The sequence below is a fragment of the Lonchura striata genome, chromosome 6 (assembly GCF_050655825.1).
Source record: "Lonchura striata isolate lonStrDom1 chromosome 6, ASM5065582v1, whole genome shotgun sequence".
Classification (NCBI taxonomy): domain Eukaryota; kingdom Metazoa; phylum Chordata; class Aves; order Passeriformes; family Estrildidae; genus Lonchura; species Lonchura striata.
Window position 1 is genome coordinate 25,938,015 of NC_140708.1, and position 20,524 is coordinate 25,958,538.

The following is a 20,524-nucleotide window of genomic DNA, read 5'->3' on the forward strand; positions in this document are numbered from 1 at the left end:
TAAGTTAAATGTAAAAAAATTGAGGCTGCTCAAAATCAGTGGTTACTTGTGAATTAAACTAATGTAAAAAACCCCATAACATTTCAATAGTATTTAGTTCAACCACAACTAGATGATTTAAAAAGAAACATTTATTACTATTTCACATGCTAACTTGTTGCCACAGTAACCTCCTACTAGCCCAAAATATGTACTTACAAAATCATCTGACCATTGTTCCTCTTCATTGTCTGCGTGTTCTAAACCAAACATTAGAGTTATTTAAGGAGATGTAATAGTGAATATAAATGTTTGTCTTAGATTGGTTTTTCAATCTATTCTTATCATACTCAGTTAAAAAAGAGTGAGCAAAATTTCCAAACAGTTCTAAGCAACACATCTCTTTAGACAGAATAGTAAATTAAATGCCTTCTTATTTTTGGCAAATTATTTCATAACTGTTGGAAAAGCATTAGAAAATGACAAACTCTGCATGGTCTGAACAGCAGAGCATGTACTTTACCCACAGTGTCCTGCTAATGCATCTCATTTTTAAGTAGGGGTCGCATTTTCTAGATAATATAACTCTTTCTGACCTCTGGGCATTGGTTAAAGTTGGTTAAGTGTTTATATTCAACATGGAACAGTTACCTGGTAAGTTCCAAACTCTTTCCTGTTTTTTCTATTCTCATCTTAACAAGAGGGCTGTTAACTTGTAAAAATAGCCAGGAACTAGCTTGAGGGCTATATGATAAGCAAGTAAAGGTCTACCTTTAAGATAATTCATGATGTCATTATTACATTAACAGTATTAAGATTTTAAATCTGTAATGATACATTTATTCAATTTCTTCCATATTTACTTGCACAGTTCCTGTAAGGAGGTGCTGCATGCAAATTCTTCTCCATTTTTACAGCAGCCTAGATACAGAACTCTGAATAAGACTGATTTTGAAAGAGTGGTTACTTGTTACTCTTCATGCTGGCACAATTCATTTTTTCTTGCCTTTCATTTCAGAGGTGTGAACTAGCTTCAGAGTTGTTGATAATGGTATCTTGTTCTCTCATTAAAAACAAATTATGAGGCACTGTGTAACTGAAATATTGTTAGGCATATAGATAGCAAATTAACACAGACATGCAGTTTTAAATTTACATTAATACAGCCTTACCTGAAGCATAATCCCTTTTTGGCAGACTTGGCGGTGGCTTTTTTTTAAGGCTGTAAATTATAATTATTACATTTATGATCTCATAAGTAACATTTATTAGAAAGGAGCATTAGCCAGGCACATAAAAAAGCTGATAACCAAAGATACCTGCAGCTAAAGAAATACAGATTACCATCACAGATGCTTAGCAGCTAGCTGTAGAAGAATGCTTTCAAAAGGTAGAAACTGATAAAATAATAAAATAGAATCTGAGAATTTAATACATTTTTTTCACTAAGAACATATGTTGAAAGGGCAGCTTCCTTGCTCACACCACATCTTCATTTCCAGAAAGAGATAAGATAGGGGGCAGAAATAAATGATGATCTATCAGTAGATGAAAATCTGTTCAGGTTCACAGAGACTTTATTAAGACTATGGCATAAGAAAGTGGTGTAGCACTCTCCATTTTTATTTTTAGAACTATATAATTTTGCATGCACTTTATTTGATGGTTAATATTTAAATGTATTCTGGGTTTCTCAGTGCAGGATTCTACTTTTTATTATTTTATGATGCTATGTCCCTTTTTTGGTAAAGATTGTTACAATGGCATTACATACCAAGTGAATCAAAGGATAATTTTTAGAAATACTGAAAGGATCTTTTTGGCAATACAGGCAGGTTCATAAGTATGTGCACATATATATATATCTAGCAAGCAGAAGTACACATACATGTAAACACACATATATATATTTATATTTATATGTATATGAGTATCCATGTACACTCCTCCTTACTAAATTGCAGCTGACCAAAGAAGACATTGAATTACAGTCAGTTGAATTATTTCACTACCCTGTAATGAAAGAAGAATTTGGGTTTAAAGTCAGGATGAACAGTGCACGTGTGACATTGCAGGCCAGACTGATGCCTCTGCAGAGGGAAAAAAACAACCCTTGGTTTTTAGCAGCCAGATAAAACATTAAGATAATTAATGACATTAAAATTATTCTTTAAAGTGACTTTTGAACATTGTCTGACAGCTCTGTTGTAGCACTGATGAGATCTCACCATGGACCTGAAGCTTTGTCTACTAAACTGATGACTTCACTCATTCTTCAGTCAGGTCCTAACAAATTCATTTGCAAAAATAAGCAAATAATTAAAAAAAACCAAACAACACATCCCCAAAGAATTTAAAATGTTTTTTTTTGGGAATCTCTGAGGAATAGTGTTTCCAAATGTTGCTTTACCACAAGAATTTGACACTCAGGACTCAGGTCCTGAGCTGGCTGCCTAGGTAGTCATTGTTCAGGTACTACTTTTACTCAGGGTGGTGGCATGCTGGCACTACCACATCAACTTACAAATTTTCCTGTCTGTTTTGAGAAATGCTTTGGCTACTTCTGCATTGAATTAATGGAATTCTGTTGTTCAGACAGCCACCAAAAACACCTTATGCATGGAGCAATGAATTAATTGTGCGGGCATTGCAAAAACTCAAAAAAGACCAACCCCCAAGCCAAACAAAAACCAAACTAGGAAGATTATTTTTACAATGTTAGCCTGCTTTTTTCATGGCTAACAACACTAATGATGGATAGCTGTCTCCTCAGAGGTTTTAACTTCCTGAAGCATAATACAACTTAGTGTACAAACAGTAAATGAAAAAGCATTCTCAACAGCTCTACTCTGGTCTTCTTTCCAGGTTAGCACAGCCATGTTAGAAAGAAAATCCCAGGGCCACTGCCAGGGCTCATCTCACATCTTAGGAAAGGGAGACCAAGATCTCTTGATGTATTTTGCAACATGTCTGCCATAAGTTGTTCGGAAATCGTGGAGACTTGGACAATGGTGGAACTGAGGCAACTCTAAGAGGCTGTCTGGCTCATGGTGTAAAGTACATGGCTTAAGCAATAAAACATATTTCTAAGCTGCTAAGAAGAAACCTTCCATACTTGCTACCAGGCCCTGTAAATCCTGGCAGTGGCCCTGGCAGAAAATGTAAATATGTTATAACGAAAGCACACGAGGTAAGAACAGAGGTCTGTGTCTAAGCAGCCTATCATGCCATGGTGCAGCTATGGAATAGCATACCGATCCCAAGTATCTTTCCCAGTTTTGCAAATTAAGGCCACTTGCTCATTTTGGAACCTGAATATCAATAGAAGAAAAGAAATAATGTTTCTGTCACAAAGCTGAAACAGTTCCCACCCACATCTATATTTGCTAGAATCTTTTCAAATATGTTATTTATTCTAAAATTCAAATCCACTTAAAAAGAAGTTTTCACAGGAGTGGTATGATTCTCTGACTGCCAGAACTGGAATCCAGGCTCTTTTGAAGTCAGCTGCAGCTTCACTTTACAGGAGCCAGAACTCTACCCAATGTGCAACCACAGCACAAGCTCCTAACACACAACCCTGTGCCAAGGCGTGGTTACCCAGCTTTGCAGACTCTGACCTCATTGTCCACACAGATCCTTGCAGAATGGCAATTGTCTCTGTCCTGTTCTCTGAAGTTAATGAGAAGGGACTGGAAGAATCAAATGCCATCCAACTGACCGTGCATATTTAAATGTATTTAGTCCTAGTACATATATTAGAGCTTCAACAAATAACCAGGTGGCACTGGAGACATTTCATATAATGGGTTATAGAATGTTTCTCATATAAGAACAGAATGCAGGATACAGAAATTCAGATCAACTTTTAAGAGAATAAATTATTCAATTTGAAAGCAATGTATTCCAAGATTTCCCCTTAAAATATGCTGAGTTTGATCCAACAAAACATTTAGGCATGTAATTAACGTTTCTAGCATATTATCTAAGTGATATTACTTAGAATTTGTATCACATTTTTGTTTTCCTGCATTAACTGAAAATTTTTAAAATAAACTGCAGCAGAGGTTGGGGTGTATTGCTCTAGCAGCACTTGTTTTTACAGGCTACACCCAGAAAAAGAACCAAACATACATATTAGTAGACTTCTACATGTTGCACTTAAATTTTCTCACAGGTGCATTTTCCTACTAGTGTTTCTGCTCACTCCCCCAGCATTTAAGATATGCCTGAAAACTCTTTGTTTTCAAAAGTTCTTTGCTTTTTGTATTGTTCAGTCTATGCAAAGTCCACTCTCTTGTTAGGAACAATTTTAACTTAATAGTTTTTACACAAATTCTATTGATATTTTTATGAGTTGAGTATTTATATTATGTATTAGCTTTACATGCACTAGGACATCACACTTGTGATTACACAATAAATTAATTGAACTTTGCCAGAAACATTTTCAGAGCTCCAAAAGGTGTGATGTGAACAGATCTGATTTCCTGAACTATGTATTCCCAGTGGAATAGTTTGTTACACATTTGGAATTATGCAGAAATTGTACAAGATAAAATTAAACAGAAAGGGATTTTTTTAAAATTGTTATTACTACTCTTTCACACATGTTCTTACAATGTGCTATGGCAGTTATAGTAATAAAAATCCTGACACTCAAAACATTCTATTCAGCTACACAGTAATTTTCATGTTCTTCAGCATAACAGTTAAAATTAGGAATTATACTTTTTCCTGTTTTATTTTTCTAAGTGTGGTAGAGTTTGATTTTGGTACTTTCTCTCACTGTTTGTTTAATAAAATACTGCTTTTCCCTCTGCCAAGGGTTTGCTCATGAATGTCTTTTAGTTGTAGCTATGCAGGTTGAAGAGACATTTAGTGACACAGCTACTTTTCTGCCCAAAGTTAATGCCTAAATTATAAATGGTATAGAAAAATGGGCCACACAAATCTGAAGCAAAGACTTACCCAACTAAAAAGCTGGGTAAAGCATCTTTTTTCCATTTTCCAGGTCATATGGCAAATGTTCAAGAAATAGACACATTTGGTTACTGTGCAGTCAGAAACATGAGTACAAGTGCATGACTTCTGATGGCTTTGTGAAAGATGTGATATTACAACAAGGAGAATAAACCAAACTTCTTGTTTCTTATCCAACATAGTAGGTCAGCATGTACAAAATTTTAGGTGAAGCCCTGACTTTGCTGTGCATGCAGTGTGACTTTTAATGCCAACTTCAGTGGAGCCAGGATTCCACTGAACAAAGCCTAAAGGCTTAAAGCTTATGATGTACAGATGAGTGCTATCTTTACAACGTGTTTCACACACAGGCAACCATCCTACATCCTGCAGCCTATGATTTCTCTGCTTCCCTGTTCTGTATTACCAAGGATGTGAATATGAAAAAAATGCCCCCAGCTTTCATTGTTTATCCAATGCTGGCTACACTCATTGCTGCTACACCTGAGTACATAATCCTCCTTGACACTGTGATCTGCACAGCAGCTGGGACTCAGGGCTGTAAACAGCTTTGCATGTGATTAAGGGCAAGCAGGTGACAGCTATCCTGCAGTAGCCAATATTTTTACTGCCAGAACAAACAGGAACTTTTAAGCAATGAAAAAATAACGTTTCTATTTCTTTCCTGTTACCAGGACTGCTTAGCCTGCTTTCCACAGACTTTTAAGACACACATGGATTGTAGATCAATTCCTCCCCACTTGCACACCACAGACAAACTAGACTAGAAAGCAGAAGTCCTGATGCAAGACCTTTTACCTTTTGGCATAACCAAGTGCCAATCCACTTTAGAAGTATTTTAACAAATACTGCAAATAAGTCTAATTCAATTCACGAATATTTGGTTATTCTTTCAATTTGTATAGCAGAGGCTTACAGCATACATCTGGGTGATAACTTTAGGCTTCAGATATGCAAGTATACTATTTGAATTCTCTAAAATTATTTCTACTTATAAAAGGTTTGATTTTTATTTTCATTTCCAGCATATGGATGAATCTATGCTACACAAAACACATTTAAAATAAAATCTTTCCTGCTTCAGTTATGTTTAGAACTTTAACATTTGATAAAATAATCCCTTAACTGAAATGGCTCTCCAGAGCCCTGCATAGCCAAACCAGGCAGGGCCCTGCTGCTGCTGCCCGCAGCTGACTGATCACCTCAGATACACCGAGCTGTTTCCCCTGAACTGAGCCATCATGGTCCCTCTTTAAAAACAATTTAAAACAATGCTTTCACGTGTCTTTTATGTACAAGAGCTGTACTTGTAGAATTTAACACGGTTGTCCTGGAAACAAGTACTAATACTTTTGTTGCCAATGACCCATGTAAAGGAACATATCTGAATGAGAAAATCACATTCAAATGGAATTTCAATGCAAATGAGCTGCTGCATTAAGAAAAGTGTGCTAAATAGCTAATTGCTTTAAATAGATGTTTGTCTGGAAACACTGAATAATGTATTCATTTGACAAGGATGCAAAATTACTGGAATTTCTTTCTATGTATAAATACATATGAATATTTTATAATACTTTCATGCACGTGATACAATCTGCATATTGTTCAGTATATCTTATTAGAATAAGGGTGCTAGGTAACGCTGGATTTTGTTTTATGAGACTGAAACACATGAGGATTTAGCATTTTTATGGGAATGTTAAGTATGATGTCTGACCAGTTGATTCAAGGTGGAGCTCAAATTCAACTTAACTGCAGCAGGAAGCCTAAACAGTTGCCTAAGGAGAAAGGCACACATGCAAGACAACAAGCAATGACCATTTCCAGCAAATATTCCAAAAAAAGGGTCTTCACTCCAATACTGGTTTTTTCAAGGCTACAAACACAACCTATCATTGGACTCTAGTTCTGCAAATCCTTTATGATAGTCTTAATATTGATGATAATTCTGCAGGTTGCAGTGTGAACTGAAGTTCTTTCCCTGCACTGAAGTGCATCCCTCTGGAATACATGGTCCCATCACTAAAGTACCACACACCTCTATGCTCATAATCCAAACTTCCCCACATTGATAAAACTAGGGATTGGTGTTGCAAACTTACTTTTTGAACTTGTTTATTATCCCACTTTCATTTTTCTTGATGTCATGCACCATCTTCTGAAGCTTTCTGTAAGATATTAAACAAAGCCAGCATTAAATTACCAAGTGATTTAACATCAATATAAATAAAGAAAAATATGCTCACTATATCTCCAATAAGTAGTTTAATTGTTAAATCATTTGTGCATGAAGTTTCCCTTCCTTTTAAAGACCTCTTTAGTATTATTTGTGTTACCCTTCTAAATACAATTAAATATGCTATAAACAATCAATTTAAGAGTAAGTGCATCAGGAAAAAAATCCTTGCCTAAATTAATAGTTTAGAATATTTAAATGTTAACATTTTATCTAGAACTGACTTTACAACACTACAAGGCTATAATGGTGATGCCCTCTGATTTCTGGCCATACATGGGACATAAATGCAATGAGAATAATGGACAAATAATTCACAAGCACATCTTTAACTCCTGCTGAAAACTCAAACTACGAATTTACAGCAAAATGATATAGTGTTACCTGCTAATATAAAGAAATGAATTACTTATAGTTGTGAGAAACAGGTGTATATGTTTCTCACAAGTATATGAATGCTCCAAAAATTCCAACAACAATGTACTATACCTACTAGACCAGTTGGATCATTATCTAAACTAAACAGATAGACTAAATATAAGGTAAAAAGCTCAGAAGAACTTCTGCTTTTCTGTTGCATTTGTTGGGGTTTTTTTCTTAACAGATTCAGCTTCTGGTTCTGCTTGAAACATCAGAAATAGCCATCATCTGCAGTTTGCTGTTTCTGTGCTGTGCCCCAGCTGGCACCTGGCAATGTCTATAAATGAAAAGTAATGAGGAATGAAAAGAATGAGAGGATATCTAAATGGTTTAGTTCTAATTTGGGGAGAATGGTTGTAAGTGTTTATGTTTCTTTCAAAAAGGCTTGCCAGACTTCAATTAGGGATGGGTGTCAGCATCAGTTACATTTCTTTTGTTGTTTGTCAGAGATAGAACTCACCAACAAAAATCTAATAGTGGATTTCTATCTGAATATTTCTTATTGCTCATCACTAATATCTTTATATTAGCAAAATTATTATTTTTAAAAAGTGGGCTTTTTTCACGTTACTGTTTTTATTCTATATTGTAATTTATTTGCTAAAAAATCTTCACACACACATGTAAATAAGATCCAACACAAAATTGATAAGTACAAGTACCTGAACTAGTTTGCTTTTCATTTATCATATTTAGGTGAATTGATTAGAGCACCACGGATGTTTTCTGAGTCTTGAATGAGGCTATAGTTTAAAAAAATAATTTTATGACATATTTCTATTTTAAAACAGTGCATTTAAATTAGGAAATCACAGGCACTGGTGCTGTTATGATATCTTTCCAAGCAGATGAGCCGAAATGAAAACATTCCCATCTTTTTCATAGTCAAATTTCTTAAAAATCTGTGTCTCTTACTCCTTATTCTTTTTATGGAGGCATTTAGATTTCTAATTACAACTTTGATAAATTAGAGAGGTACCTAATATGCATTAGTGTGAATTTTTTCACCTTTTAAAGTAACTTAGCTCTTGTAGGCGTTGTTTAAAATACTCATTTGCTGCCCCTGGAGAATTTAACTTGTCTGAAGCCTGTGAGAGTAAGCAGATAACCACTGCACTAAGTGGGAAGTATAGGAAGTCATCAAGCACAGCTGATCTCCTGTTCAAGTGGAATCCCCTTCCACCCATGGAGCTACAAAAACCAGTCTGTCTAGTTAGCTGGAGGCTGAAATTTCTTGAAGTGCCAGGCCATATGAAAGGCAACAACTGAAAAGTTTTAGAAAGAGCTGTCTGTCTTATTTGTGATATTAGAGAGACAGAAGAAAAGATAAGAGGCAGATAGAAAGGTCTATGGCAAGAGGATTCTCCAAATCTTAAAGCACTCAATCCCAGTCCCAAAAGTCATTCCAGAGCAATGAGGACAGTGAAGCACAGAAGGGCATTTATGCACCTAAAGTTTTGACAGAATCTGTGTATCTGACTAGTACTAAAATACATGTATGGCTCTCAAATAGTTGAGATTGTACTCTAAGTAAAGGGGTTTGTTGAGAGGGGACATTAGCAGGGCAGCAGCCCTGAGAGCACCCAGGAAATGGGGGCTCCCATGGCCCAGTGCAGGCAGCCCTTGTGTCACATACAGAACTACAGCCTCTTTCTTCACAACACTCTGAGTCAGGACCTCGTCACCACCTAATGTTTGTTCTCTAGTGTTCTCTCGGGATGAGCAGATACTAGAAACACTCAAGGACCTCCATCAGCTAGTACTGTAAATAAAAACAATGAGTAATGTTTGTCTTACTTTGCATTGCATATAATTAAAGATAATCAAGAGGTAAAACTTAAAGTTGCTTCTTTAACTACAAGCTCCAACTCTTCATTAAACCTGCTTGGGATCTTTTTATGCAAAATCAGGTTTGCAGATAAAGGTGCAATCTGTGTTACTGTTAATCTTTGAAAATGCATTTCAGCAATAGATATTTTGAGATCCATTTTAATTGTAACTTGTATAGACTAGATGGGACTCTTTGATCAGGATCTCATGGCACACAATAGATTTTCAAAGTTCTGCAGATAAAAAAATTGGAAGTCTTGGCTGTAGGTGCTTCCAAAAAGTTTTAGGTTTCTTACAAATACGTTAGAAATTCTACATGTTGGAAGGAGTAAGAAAAAAAGACAGAAACCTAAAACAAAACACATTTTAGCTCCATGTTGCTTTTTTTGTAGCTAAAAACTCCAGTAATTCAGAATTATCAGATTTATTTCAAAGGGGTCAGTAGCTGTGATACGTATGTGAAGGAAGGTGGAAAGTTTTACCATTGTAAATACCATACATCCTGAAAGAAGGATTTGTTGTGTGACAAAATACCTTGCTGCACTCAAGGACTGGTAGAGCTGCCTCGAGATAAAACAAAATGAAACAAACCCACCCTCTCTTTGATCTGGTCACAGCTCAGCTTATGAGGAATATGTGATGATGAAGTGAGGATGATGGGTAGGCCTGGCCTGTGACACATCCCCACCTTCAAACATCACCTGGAAGCATTTGACTCTTTTGCATGCACACTATCCTACAAAAGCTTTCCAAAGGCAAAATAGTTTTAAAAAAGAAAAATGAAGAAAAATAAAGTGTGTAACAAGTTTTCAACTCAGATGTGAGGTACAGAGTCCCTAGACTTGAGAAAGAAAAGTACGTCTTAATTTCAGACAGATTTGTGTAATATGGAATTCTGCCACATTTTAGACTAGTTTGTGAGAAATTGTATTTATGGGTGTTATAAATCTGTGAAGACATTTACCAGTATGTGTGCTGTAGGCATGTGTATTAAGGCTCACAGCAGTCAGCATGAGTGGCTCCCCAGCGGCCATGACCCTGCTCCTGCACACAGGGAAGGATCCCCACGTGCATGAGCAGCACAGCTCACCCACCTGTGACCTTTACCTGTAACGCTGTCTCTGCTGTCTCGGTGAGCCCAGAGCTTTGCACTCCAGGGCACAGGCTGGCTGCCAGTGTTTTACTGTGCTGGGTCCTGGGGAGCCACAGCCCACTGCAGGAGGATTCTGCAGGGTCTCTGAGTGGGCAGGGGACACAATTGCTTCAGGGTGTCTGGCTGTGAGCACTTGTACCTGAGAGAGGTCTTGCTAATGTTTTGGAAACAGGGCAGACAGCAGCATCAGTGAGAAGTGGTAGCAAAACAAAAACTAATTTTAATTTATTTTTAGGAAATTTTCTGTATTACAAGCATACCTATTTCTGTTTATCTGGGGCATGAAAATTATGCCTTCTTACATTTCTGGTGTTTACAGGACTGTCTGAATTACCTGTTTTGCCTCTTGAAAAATCCCCATCAGTACTCACAAACCAGCTTCTTTAGTTAAAGAAGAGCAGAATTTTGCACGTGTTATGTTGACAAGTTTGCTAGGGCAATTTTAAAAGCAATATTGACACATTCAACATTAAGGTACCTGCATGTTCCTTCTCCTCCTCCTCACATCAGGTCTTTAACTGATGGAATTGGTTTTAAAATAGTAAAAATACTTTAAAAAATAAACACACTGTAAATCACACAATTTGCATGTTCTTATATCTTTTTGGGTATATCTGTTTCTTACTGACAGGACAGCCTGTAGTTCTGTGCCTAGAAAGTCACATTTTCTGAAGATTACTATGTCCATTCATTTTAAGTAAGACTGAGGGTAGGTGTAGTACTCACTTTTGGCTTAAGAAAGGCAGATTACATTAAAACAAAAAAAAATGTTTTTCAGAGTTTTTGTTTGTTTGGGTTCTTTTTCAAGCAAATTTAAATACTTGGCATTGGAAACCTAGAATGGGATCTAATAAGTGCAAATGTAGACTTAAAACAAAAAATCTCCAAAAATACCCTCAGCTATAAGGTTTTTCAGGAAAGAACCACAAATAGAAAGCAAGCAAGATTATAATTAAGTTTGGAGAATAAAAGCTAAGTTATTAGAAGATACAAACCAAAACTCAAAGAGGAGAAATCTAAAAATTATTACAGCTACTTCTGTTAATTAAAAAAACCCCACATTAAAACATGAAACTAAAGAAAGAAAAGCATGTCCAGACCTCTCCTTTATGGCTTCTCACAGCACCACCACCTTCTTTCCAGCTGATCTTTGTTTTGTGTTTCTATTATCCTTCAGTTTTATAAATAGCTATGCAGGTGACCAAAGTAAGAAAGAAACTTACTGTTTCTGAACAAAGGGAAGACTTCTGCTTCCTTTTGGGGGCAGAACCTGTTTACCTAGAAGGGGATTTGTAAAACTACCACTTTAGATTTTGAAAAGCATGAAGCTCTTATGTTGAAATACCTTTCAAACTGAATTAACAAACTAGAAAATGACCACCTTTCCTATGCCAGGTTTCCATGAAAGCAATGTTTCTGCCATGGTCTTTGTGGAAGAACATGGATTTTGGTGAACTGTGTGTCTTCCTAAGATGTATTTTCATACTACTTGTCACTTTTGTGTCTCAAAGACAAAGCAATTAAATGTTATAAAACAACTCTACCCCCTTTGACTTCACTTCTAATTCCTTAGTAGAAAACAAAAAGTAATACCAAATACAGAAAGCATCTAATTCCTCATTAGACCTCCTTCAGGTGATTCAGATCTCTACATGCACACGCCCTTATATCATATTCTACCTGGAAGAGCAAGAGTGACAGTCCTTTGCAAGGAAATGCCATGTGGAATCAGCCACCTGGGTCAGCGTTGGTGTTTTCAATGGCTATGTGTAAGATACATAAAAATGTGTAAGAGAGACAGCTGAATCCTAGAGGTGCATCAGATAAACCACTTCAGTAGCTATAGGTCCAAGGTAGGCCCTTACAGCCCCCATCCACCCTTGGGCTTTATCCACCCCCTGCAATGGTTTTCTTGTTGGGAGAAGAGGAAGTTTGGAATTGGAGGTGGTAACCTGTGGCACCAAACCATCCATTCAAGGCACTGAGCCTTTGATCTTTATCTGTAAAGCTATCTCAAAGTTGTGAAGAAAAGTTCAAAGATGTTTGCTTACTGGGAGAAGTCAATTACAGATACCTATCTGAGAGGAAGAAGAAACAAGGAATTGTTCTTACCCCTGTGTGGGAGACGCACAAGGGGAAATGACAGTAGTTTATATTAATTTTGACATTTGTTGTGTTGATTTTTAAAGTCTCAAAAACATCCTCTTCTGCTCACTTTTGAATTATCCACTATTTTGCTTAAAGGCAAACCCCATAGTCAGAGCAGGTGTGTGCTTACATGGTACACACAGAGGCACAGAAAGGCTAAATATTGATTATATTTTTTATCTTAATTTGTCCTCTACGTAATCTTTACAAAAAAAACTGTCAGTCCTCCTTGTACTGGTAAGTACTAATATTCACTGAACTAATGAAAAATGTAGCACTTAAAGGAAAAATACATTCTTGATAGAAACCATGCCTAACATGAAAGTAAAAAGTGATGAATGTACTTTGGGGTGATTGGGAGTTTGCATATTGGAAGAACCCATTCTAGGTTTCCAAGCATTTGAATTTGCCTGGAAAAAAAACAAACAAACAAAAACTCCAAACTTCCCTCTTATGCAGATTGCTCTTCCCTTTATCCCAAATGGGCAACAGTGACACTGTAGGGTATACAGAAAATAATGAGGTATATGTAAGTGAATATTACATGTCACTTCTTGACATAAAAAGGTAAGCTATGTTTTCTGCTGTGTAACTGGCCTGTTCTGTTTTGAGCCTTTTTTGTTTGTTTGTTTACTGATCTCTTTTTTTGCACCAGCTCTCTGGATGTAAGTTAATGCATTAAAAACCAAAAAAAAAAACCAAAACTAAAACCACATGAAGAAACTACATTCACAAGATGTAATCCACTTTTCTGGAAGGTTTTCATTCAGCAGGAGGAAGTTCAGCCTATTAGGCTACTCTAAAATACATTCCAGTTAAAACTGAGTGCTGTAGCTCCCTGAAGGATTAGTACCCTACAGCCTCGTCACTGAAGGAGAACAAGGGCAGAAATTTAAAATACTTAAGTGGCTTTTACATTCCAACAAGAAGAGGAAGCAGAAAGGCATTGCAGGGAAATGAATAAAGACAGGATCTGGTACGGACCCAGAATATTCCCACTGAAAAACACTGCTGTACTTGGGCTGAGTGTTCTTGCTCAAGCTACTGAAGCATTATACCCATCATAGATGTGGGGGGGCACTGACAGGGACCTAATGGAGGCTACTCATGGAACAGTTTTGTTTGTTTTGTTCTGAAGCCAATCAGATTTTATTAAAACTCTGGAGAAATTCCCTGGTTGGTCCCTATGTCACTTTAATGGAGCCCACGTGGGCTGCCACTGAAAGGGGAAATTCTGCTCCTCTCTGCCCTTGGTGCTTCTCCAGCTATGATGAATCATGGGACTTCCAGCTGGGAAACTAACTTCTTTTTTCTTTTGCCAATTTAGATATCAGCAGGATCAGACCCAGCAAAGCATCTATCACATTTTAATGTCCTGTGCAGTACATAGATTTTAAATGATTCTGTAAAATACAAAAGTGTTTTGTTCTGGAATCAACGTATCACTGGGTACCTGCAATATCATATTATTATTTAATATCTAGCACTCTACACAGCTATGTGGGAGACTTTTATAAACTAGTGTTCAAAAAAGAATTTTGCCATATTTGCTGCAATTCTGTTTTTGTTTTTTTTTCTTTTTTTCCCTGGGTGTGAAAATTAATGTATTGGGTTATTTGCTTGGCTCTTGATAATTGATTACTTTACTAAAAAACAACAACAACAAAAAAAAACCAAAACCCTGATGTCATTAGATCAAACCTAAATTACTCGCTTCTGCTGAGTAACTGACAGTTGCAGGCCAAGGACAGTGTCACTTGTCATTGCTATGGCTGACAAATGCTCCTACTCTGGACAGTTATTTTAGCAGAACTACAGTGTCACTACAAGACCTTATTTTATTTGAAACATTTATTTGTTCCAAATAAATTACTTATTTGGAACATAATTTATTTGCCAATGACTTAGTAACTTTGCCAGCACAAGTAGAATGCAGCTATAGGTACTACAAAAGCATAGCTGATCCTATGAACAGATTGTATCCTTACACTGCTGTCTACCTGCAGGGCATCTCTTGATAGTTTCAATATTATACTGCATCATTTTGTCCACATTGCCATATTTTTCTTTAAAAAACACATAGATCGATGTGGAGTTGCGTAATTTAGGGGCGGGAGCGTGGCAGATCACAGTCATACTTAAGCATACTTTTCTATAAACAGCATTATAGGCAGGAAATTCTGTGTGAGAATAACTCCTATATGGTGGTTTAATTTGTTTTTTTTTTTTTCCTCTTCAGCTTGTGAGTGAGGTTTTTTGTCTTGTAAAATTGAATGTATTTCGGGTTTGGCTGTTTTGGTTGGTTGGTTTTTTATCCTGAGGATTAGTCCAGGTTGGATCACATAGCTGAAAATTAGAAAAGAAGCTTTAAAGGGATTGGTAGAATGAAGTGGTTGTGCAGAGAGAAGGCAATAAAGAAGGACAAATATAGATGGGAAGGAGGCTATGCTGTGCTGAGGAAGGATCAGAGGGAGAAGAAATAGGGTTTGACTGGAGAAGTCACACGGAGTGAAAGAATGGAATTTTACAGTGGTATTTGGGGAAGTTTGCATTTCCTATCTCATTTCATTCCAAAGTCCAGAGATGAGAGAGAGATTCATGAACTATTTAAGCTGACAGAAAACTAGAGGAAATAGAGATTATAAAACTTTATATTTTAATCAAAATCCTGTGCTTTGTATGGCAAACAGGACCTAACAATCCCACAGAAAAAACTTCTTTTTGTGCTCATCAGCACAGCAAATGCAGCTGGTGACCGACCGCCTTTCCCTGTGCCACTCAGTTTGAAGACTGCAAATCACTGAACTGGGATTTCATGTGACCTTACATGCAGGCTACACTTTGCTGGGCTAAACCATGGGTGTGCCACAAAAGCTGCTGTCACCACAGAGTGGTACTGTGCAGTGGGAAGTTGTCAGGAGACACTGGAAGCTGAGACAGGAGGTGGTTGTGGGTGACCATGGGTGGTGAAGACCAGAAGACCTTCATAGCTGTTATTTCCTTAGGGCAGATTAGACTTTTGTTAGAAGGAGGTGAACACACCAGTGCAGGTAGAAGAGCTGAAGTGAGACTGAGAGAATTGGGATTGTTCAGCCTGGAAAAGGCAAAGCTCTGGGGTGATCTTATTGCAGCCTTTTAGTAACTGCAGGGGTTCTATGAGAAAGCTGGAGGGGAGCTGATCACAAGGGTATGTAGTAACAGGACAAGGGGCAATGGCATCAAACTGAGACCAGTTTGGATATTAGGAAGAAATTCTTTACTGTGAAGGTGGTGAGGCACTGGAACAGGTTGGCTTGAGAACTTGTGGCTGTTGCATCCCTGGAAGTGTTCAAGGCCAGGTTGGATGGGGCTTTGAGCAACCTGATCTAGTGGAACCCATGGCAGAGGGATGGGAACAGGATGGTGCCTTTCAACCCAAACTCCTGAAAGATTCTATCATTTGCATAGCCTCTCCTCTGGACTCTAATGAGAGGTTGAGATGTTGAAGTCAGATGTGGGCTTTGATGCCTAATTTTGTCATGGAGAATATTTATATGTTACTTTGAAACTCAAGTTAATTTCTTGCTTGAGTTTATTTTTGTTCTTTTGTCCTGTTCAAGCTCATTGAGGTAATAAACTAAGTTAAAATTTGCCTTGAAAAAACAGATAAAGTTTCTAAGACTGTTTGCTACCACTAAGAGGAATTAATAGAACTACTATAATAAAGTTTTTTTACAGCACAAAACTAATATACAGGTATTCCCCAAACATTTTCTCCAAAAGCAAATGCTCCCTATGGTAAAGCATCCTATATGTAAGATGAAATCTGAGATAATAAATAAAATTTCAGTCCCAAATGAATTATTTTTTTTCTACTATACAGTTTCAAGAAGACACATTGTCAGAAGATCCTCTGTTAAAGAAAAAGGCCTAGCAGTTACAGCCAAGCTACCAGTAGAAAATTAGTGAAGAGACTATAAACACCTCCAGGTATGATAGAAAACAGACATTCAAGCCTTAAGGCAACCCCTTATTATTTTCATAGAATTAAGACTTAAACCCTTCTGTTGAACAAGTGGGACTAATACAAAATCCTGCAAAAAACCCCAGACACACTTGTTCAACCTGAGAAAAGTGAACTGCCAGTTTATTATGCTTGGAGACAGGGATTTTAGGCCTTTGGTTTTGCTGGGGGCAGAGATGGACTGCTGCAAATTAATGAAGTCATGTGAAATTACCATGAAACTGTGCTCTTGGAAAAGGCTGTTTGCAATCTGGAACTTCCTGGCTGCATGACCTTAGACAAGTGAAAGCATGTGGCACACTTTGGTTTGTGCCATGGTTTGCCCATTACCACAGCGGTGATGATGCCTTCAAAAGAACTTTGTGCCACACAGCAAAGCCAGCTATGGGCAGAGGGTCATCATTAAGGTCTGTGGTCATAACAGAAAAATGCAGCAAGTCTGAAGAGATGCTGTGACATAGTCATATATAGTAGCTAGAAATTATTTAAATTACCAGGAGTCATAGGCTTATAGTCTAGGGAAGTTAAACCACAAAAGAGTTTGCAAAGTTAGTGCAGAATTTTCTTTTGAGCTGCTAACTTCCCATTACCCATGCTGCCTACTGTCCCTGATCATGAGTGCATCTATTTCTGTATGTTTGCAGCATAATTTTTTTTTCCCTGAAGTTCAGTCTGAAATCCAGGCACACTAGAGCTTGCCATGGCAGTATGGCTATTGCTCATGCATTCATTCCACTCTTTGGGAAACAATTCAAAGTACCAAGATACTTGCACACACCACAGATTAGTTTGTCTCACAATAAATAACCAAGCCTTTGAATTAATTTTTCCTGACTATAAGGAAGTAGTTAGAACACACAATGTACTCTGAGGGAATATTTGTATAATACTGTGCATGCCTTATAAGAAACACTAAATAGAAATTAATACCAGAATTCCATGAAGTTTCAGCATTCCTGTCAGCTATTACTGAAGTTAGTTGAGTGGCTTAACTGCAAACAATGTATATACCCCAACATGTTAGGCAGACAGACATATAAGAACTTTTATAGCTCTTATTGTTGCAATAAACTTAACAAATGGAACCTGTTAAGAATTGAGATCTGATTTAAGATTTGCTAATGCTACAAAAAGTTACATCTTGTAGGCTCAACTATACCCAGTTGAGCGTAGCAAAATCACATAATATCTAGTTTTTCAGGTCTACACTTAAAAAAAATTAAAAGATCCTCTCTCAGACTCAACAGTAATGCTTTTTTAACTTTTACTGCTACAAAGCAGAAATTTTAAAGCAAAAAGCAAAGAAATTTTAAAATAGCTGTCTTTAAAAATGCAAACTATAATCACATAAATTGAAACTATGTGTGGCAGGAACATTTCTTGGCATGGCATCTTAACATATGAAGAAAAGTATGTCGTTGACATAACCATTTAGATCATGTAACATTCAATACAAACTCTGAACCACCTGTGTGTGCTCCATGCAGACAGGTGTGGTATTAGGCAGTCAACTACGTTGCCAACAGGTCAAAGAGCACGAGGGGTACCCAGGTGCTTCAAAGATGGAGGATAGGGCTCCCACCAAATTATATTGAGCTCTTCCTGTATTTGCACATCTCTCTTAAATTTATCCTGTGAATATCTATTCATGGAAAGCTCTGCCTTCAGGTTTAAAATTCTGATACCACAGTAAGATTTTGTAGCCACACATCCATGTTTCTAAGGAGTATTTCAACATGCTCATGTTGAAGCACACGTGTCCACTGTGTGTGGTGAGAACGCTCACACGCTTGAGAAACGCTCCTACATTCTCTGCACAAATAGGCTGGATTGGCCATGAGGAGGAGAGAAAAGTAACTTGTAATACTTCAGGTTAATACAGGAAAGCAGAGCTGCTTCCTTATTTTACAACAATATTAAAACCTCAGATGAGATGGAGAGTGTCATCTATGTGAATGCAGCAGAGGGGTGGTGCTGCATTTCGGGTTTAGGGCTTTTGAATCAGTTCATAAAAAGGTGTGGGCTGTTGTAACCCTCACACATTGACCCACTTTAGATACTTGAAGGAAATCCTGCTTTAATTGTTTGCAAAAGTACAGAAGGAGAATCCCAACTACAATTTTGACAGCAGAGGGTGAGTATTTTTTTTATGTAGCAGTAATGGATGGAAACAATCTTTCCATTTTGTTTCTCAACTTGTTAAAGATTGCTAGTTTAGACCAACACTGAGCTCTGACACCATTTAAAGCAGTTCAAAAAGTTAGTTGACTACTTAAGGTGGTAAATTGCAGACAATGAGGAGACTCCCTGCGTTCTTCTCCCGTCTATTGAACCTTCCGCAGAGTTCTTGGCAGGGCTTAGGATGCCGCCTGCTTGGATTTCATTAGGTGTGCCTGGCTGACGAGCTAAGCATCACTGCAGCTCTGCAAGTACACACCCCCCACAACAATATTGCCACAGTATGGAGAGAGTAGGTATCAACAAACTACATTCCATGAAATTTAGCTTTACAAGGGATTATTCCAGTTTGCATTAAGGTTTCTGGGGAGAGGGAGAGAGATTTGAGAAAGGTTTATAAGTTAGTATTGAGTGCTTAAATATGACTTTAGGAAAAAATATTTTTCAGTATTTCATCCTTATTTTTTCAGAGGAGGAAAAGAATTCCATCTTACCTTAATCTGAATCAGAACTTCTTTTAAGTATTCAGAAATACAAAAAGTCATGATGAAAGAGCCTTGAGGTGCCAACTATAGCAGTACATGAATCGAGACACACTAAAAATACTTCAGTAATGGCCTGCTTCTGCTTTTTTCCTCTCAAACCCTGTATTTAACACTGTTCTCCTTCACTTAGGAACATTTCCCGTTTTCCAGTTCCCTCTATTCCACCAGTTCTTTCGAAGATTAGGAAACATTACAAAACTTAACTGCAAAAGCCATCTTCATAAGACATTAAAGCATTGAGCAATTAAGTTTTTTTAATTTGCATAAGACTCACACAACATAATGAGACACACACTATTTCCTTACAGCTTTGAAAATAGACACTTTGAAAATATTCTTCTTTGCGCTGCAGGTGAAACCGACACCTATTTTACTTCGAAATCTGCGTTAGCCACTCCAGACCCGTGTTTACCTCCCGCGCTTCCTTGCGGCGCCCTGGCCACCGGGTCAAAACGGGTAAAATTCCCTTTTACTCTAAAACTCCTGCCAACTTCCTCGTGCCTCGGCGCCTCCGGTGCCCCCGCGCCCCGCTGCGGGAAGCGGCGCGTCCCACCGCTGCCTTCCGCAGCTGCCCCGTTCCCGGAGGAGACCGGGAGCGGACCTGCCCCTACCTGAACTTCTCCCCGGCTGGCACCGTCAGCCTGTTGAGCTTGTCCATGCCCGTGAGCGCTGCCCCGCCGGGACGCGCTGCCCTCGGCCCAGCACCTGCCGGCGCCGCCTCTTCCCCGGGCCGGGCTGTCGCTCCGCCGGGTCCCGCCGCGCTGCCGCAGCCTCTCCCCGTCCCGTCCCGTCCCGCCCGCGGGCACCGGCGGAGGAGGGACCCGGGGCTCGGCCCGGCCCCGCCCCGCCCGGGGCGCGCACAGGTGGCTGCGGAGCCGGGAGCCGAGGAGGAGCCTTTGGGAACGGGGGCGCGGGGCCCGCCGGGCCGCGCTGGCTCGGGGGGCTCAGGAGCGGCTCTGGGGGCTGAGCGGCTCTGGGGGCTCAGGAGGGGCTGAGGAGCGGCTCAGGAGGGGCTGAGAAGCGGCTCGGGGGGCTCAGGAGGGGCT

The 20,524-nt window shown here is 38.4% G+C and overlaps 2 protein-coding genes across 7 annotated transcripts in view; one reads left to right on the top strand and one right to left on the bottom strand.

Moving 5' to 3' along the window:
• Positions 1-20,524, bottom strand: part of BLNK (B cell linker) — a 91,495-nt gene that overhangs the window by 21,222 nt on the left and 49,749 nt on the right. For 3 of the 6 annotated variants that reach the window (XM_085582574.1, XM_021536454.3, XM_021536459.3), the window contains 4 exons: positions 7,068-7,133; positions 3,234-3,290; positions 1,152-1,201; positions 199-239 (listed from right to left, as the gene is read on the bottom strand). In XM_085582574.1, coding sequence (XP_085438700.1) covers positions 199-239; positions 1,152-1,201; positions 3,234-3,290; positions 7,068-7,133 — 214 coding nt within the window. Of the gene's footprint in view, positions 1-198; positions 240-1,151; positions 1,202-3,233; positions 3,291-7,067; positions 7,134-20,089; positions 20,225-20,524 lie in introns of those variants that run through there. The other 3 variants (XM_021536458.3, XM_021536460.3, XM_085582573.1) reach the window with 3 other exon arrangements.
• Positions 19,535-20,524, top strand: part of DNTT (DNA nucleotidylexotransferase) — a 184,145-nt gene continuing 183,155 nt past the window's right edge. The window contains exon 1 of the mRNA XM_085582576.1: positions 19,535-19,934. Within this exon, the coding sequence (XP_085438702.1) occupies positions 19,761-19,934 (174 nt within the window). The 5' untranslated portion in view covers positions 19,535-19,760. The remainder of the gene's footprint in view (positions 19,935-20,524) is intronic.